The sequence below is a fragment of the Phytophthora infestans genome, genomic scaffold (genome assembly GCF_000142945.1).
Source record: "Phytophthora infestans T30-4 supercont1.2413 genomic scaffold, whole genome shotgun sequence".
NCBI classification, from domain to species: Eukaryota; Oomycota; class Peronosporomycetes; order Peronosporales; family Peronosporaceae; genus Phytophthora; species Phytophthora infestans.
In genome coordinates, this window is record NW_003306254.1 from 1 (window position 1) to 2,995 (window position 2,995).

Genomic DNA, 2,995 nt, shown 5'->3' on the forward strand with positions numbered 1-2,995 from the left:
GGCGTCACTTTTGCATTTTTGCACGCTGGCGGATAGCACGGCGGAGATTCCCAACGCCTTTCAGCCCAGGTGATGCAGCGCCGAACCACTGCCTTCGCAGATGGGACTCGCCGTTGCAGTTGGGCCTAGCAACGCATCCCTGGTTAAATTGACCGAATTAGGCCGGGGTATACTGGCTGCAAGTGAACACGAACCTCAACCGCTGACAGTTTGACAACCCAAATGCTAAAACCCTACCATTTGTGGGCGAGTTACAAGCCTTTTCTTATGACCGCTTCGACGCTTTCGTAGGTACTGCCGCTTTAAGACTTGTTCCATCTTTTCTAGCCCTCTTCGTTGCCTTTTATTGAGCCCGCATTCGGCTCCGGACACTTCATTGTTGAATTTGCTCTCCGAGCCCCGAGCCCGACCCAAAAAAACTTGTCGCCTGTCCGTTTCAGCACTACAGCCCGCCTGTTTCTGTCTTAAGCGCCTTCCAGCTGTGACGAGAAGAAATTACGAGAATCCCCGCCTGACGCTCCCGAGTTTCAACGGAGCATTCATTCACTTCCACTTTTTCCGTGTGTCGGCTACCTGCCTCAAGCGGCGGCATACCAAGTAACACTACTCTGATCTCCGTAGCATCATGAGCGCCACCGTCGTTCAGTATCCCGTAGAGCCTCGCGTGACTCGGTCACGACTCGCTGACGAAGTCTCAGCTGCCAAGAAGCGCAGCGGTGCCCACGTGCGCGCGCCGTCGGAGCGCATCGCGTTGGTGCTCGACATGGACGAGTGTCTCGTACACAGCAAGTTCCAGAACGAGGTCGAGTACCGCCAGAGTGAATACCGCCCGGAGCAATTAGAGGAGTACAGCGACTCGTTTGAGATCGTTATGGATGATGGCGAGCGCGCAATAGTCAACAAGCGACCAGGCCTTGACCGCTTTCTAGAGGAAGCCGCTAAGCACTATGACGTGTACGTTTTCACTGCCGGCCTAGAGGCCTACGGCAAGCCCATCCTAGACGCCCTCGACCCCAAGGGCAACCTGTTTGCAGGCCGATTCTTTCGCGAGTCGTGTCAACAACGCAAAGGCATGTTTCTCAAAGACTTAAACGTGGTGCGCGGCGGCGATCTGTCTCGTGTTATCCTCGTCGATAACAACCCCGTGTCATTCCTCATGCAGCCCAGTAACGGTATTCCTGTGCCGAGCTTCTATGACGACGCCAACGACCGGACACTCGAGTCATTGAGCAAAGTGCTGGCCAGTCTGCAGGATGTTGAGGACGTACGCCCGCGACTGCACCAGCTTTTCCGTCTTGCGGACCTGCTGGCCGAGCACCAGCGCGTGATCCTGGGTTGATAAAGTTAAGACTCAGTCGTCCTATTGCGAGCTTCCTCAACACTATAGTGTAAGCAAGTAACGGAGTAAATACCTGGCCCGTTACAGTGACAGTCCTTTCACTCAGTTAAATCGGAAATGAGGCTATTCTATTGGATTTTACTGAGTAGCCGGGAGAGTACAGGCTGCGGCGGAGGGTGTAATACATACGCTACTTTCACATTGTAACTAGCAGTTGTAGAGTAAAGATGCGTTGCACAGTATTCTCTCCGCCACATGCTTAAACTAAATTGAGCACCAGCCGTTCTGGATTGCGCTGGTGATACTGCTGGTTCGGCAGTATTACCACATTAGCTCGAATGATTCTGAATTAAGATTCTTGATGCAATCTCTTTTTTATTGCTGGCTATCAATGTATCTTCATCTTCTACCCAAAACCACCAGCACTTCAAATAACATATATACAAACGCAACACAATATGTTTAGCTTAACGTCGTACTCGATATCACGGGCCATTTCTGAGCCGCTGTGAAACTTAGCTCACCTCAGCGCAAACAATACTAATGGCCTGTCCAGCCTGCACTACTTACCTGCTTGTACTGCCTATTTCAGCTCGTAAGTAACTAAAGATTGTTCATCCTGTAAATCGACCCATTTTGCGGTTTTGAAATGGTATTTGATCACAGATAACCCAACATCGATGCCTGCCTCTTCCCATCTCTTTTTTACGCGTTCGCAGCCGGTTGGGTTCTGAGTCTAAAAAAAAGAGGGTGGGGCCTTTCCCTTTGGCCAAACCACACACCACCTTTTTTTTTTAAAAAAAGATCCCCCTTTTATTTTAAATATAATACTACCAATTTTTGTTAGGAACGAGTCCGAATAAAAACAATATTTCGTAAATTGAATTAATACTGCATAGTTGTAGCTAATAAAATAACGTTTCTTAAATATTTTAGTAAAAAAGATTTTACGTAGTAGTAGCTTATAAAATAACGTTTTTTTAAGAAAGATTTTGTTGTTGTGCTTTATTTCAGGCTCGATCTTATTGGCTGAAAAGAAGGTCAAATTTCTTGTCCCGCATTTCGCATAGTCGAACTTACTGTCGAGGTGCGAGGATGCCGGCGCTGGAGGTGTTCGGGCGCCGCAGCCGCGTGGTGGGCAGCGATGACTTGTACTGCCCCGCGCTCTTCCTGAGAATACAAGTTGTATGATGCTCGCGTCCATCCACTCGTACAGCTGGCTCCACTTCCAATCGTCGCTCCAAGAACGGCGATCCAGCTGGACAAACGTCGAATCCTTGGCTTTCCGCCAGGGATGGCGCTCCCTGTAGGGCTTTCCTGCAACGCTGTTGGTGGATTTGTACTCTCCATTGGTCTGGACAATGCGTTAATCAGGCGTCCTTTCCCGCTTCCTTACCGGGTAAGTAGTCTGCCCGTCCGTCCGTCTGTCAATCAGTCCGTCGCTTTTCTCTCTTGCTGCCTTTTCCTGCCTTTTTGCATGGCTACACTTGGTATGTCTAATACGTTTTGACCCTTTCTTGCTCCTATCTTTCTGACTCGACCTAGATACGCCAAAACTACACAAATAGCCAAAACGCGGACACAATTAACTCGCGCTATGATTGGGCAATACCCGTCGACCTTCGACACTGACTGGATCTGTCGCACGATCCGAAC

General features: G+C 49.5%; 1 protein-coding gene across 1 annotated transcript; it reads left to right on the forward strand.

Annotated features, from left to right (window-relative positions):
- Positions 1 to 388: 388 nt before the first annotated feature.
- On the forward strand, positions 389 to 1,345 carry PITG_22333 (CTD small phosphatase-like protein, putative; the record flags this gene model as incomplete). The annotated part of the gene is made up of 1 exon (XM_002909827.1): positions 389 to 1,345. The coding sequence occupies one exon, from the start codon at positions 626 to 628 to the stop codon at positions 1,337 to 1,339; it is 714 nt and encodes a 237-aa protein (XP_002909873.1).
- Between the last annotated feature and the right edge of the window lie 1,650 nt (positions 1,346 to 2,995).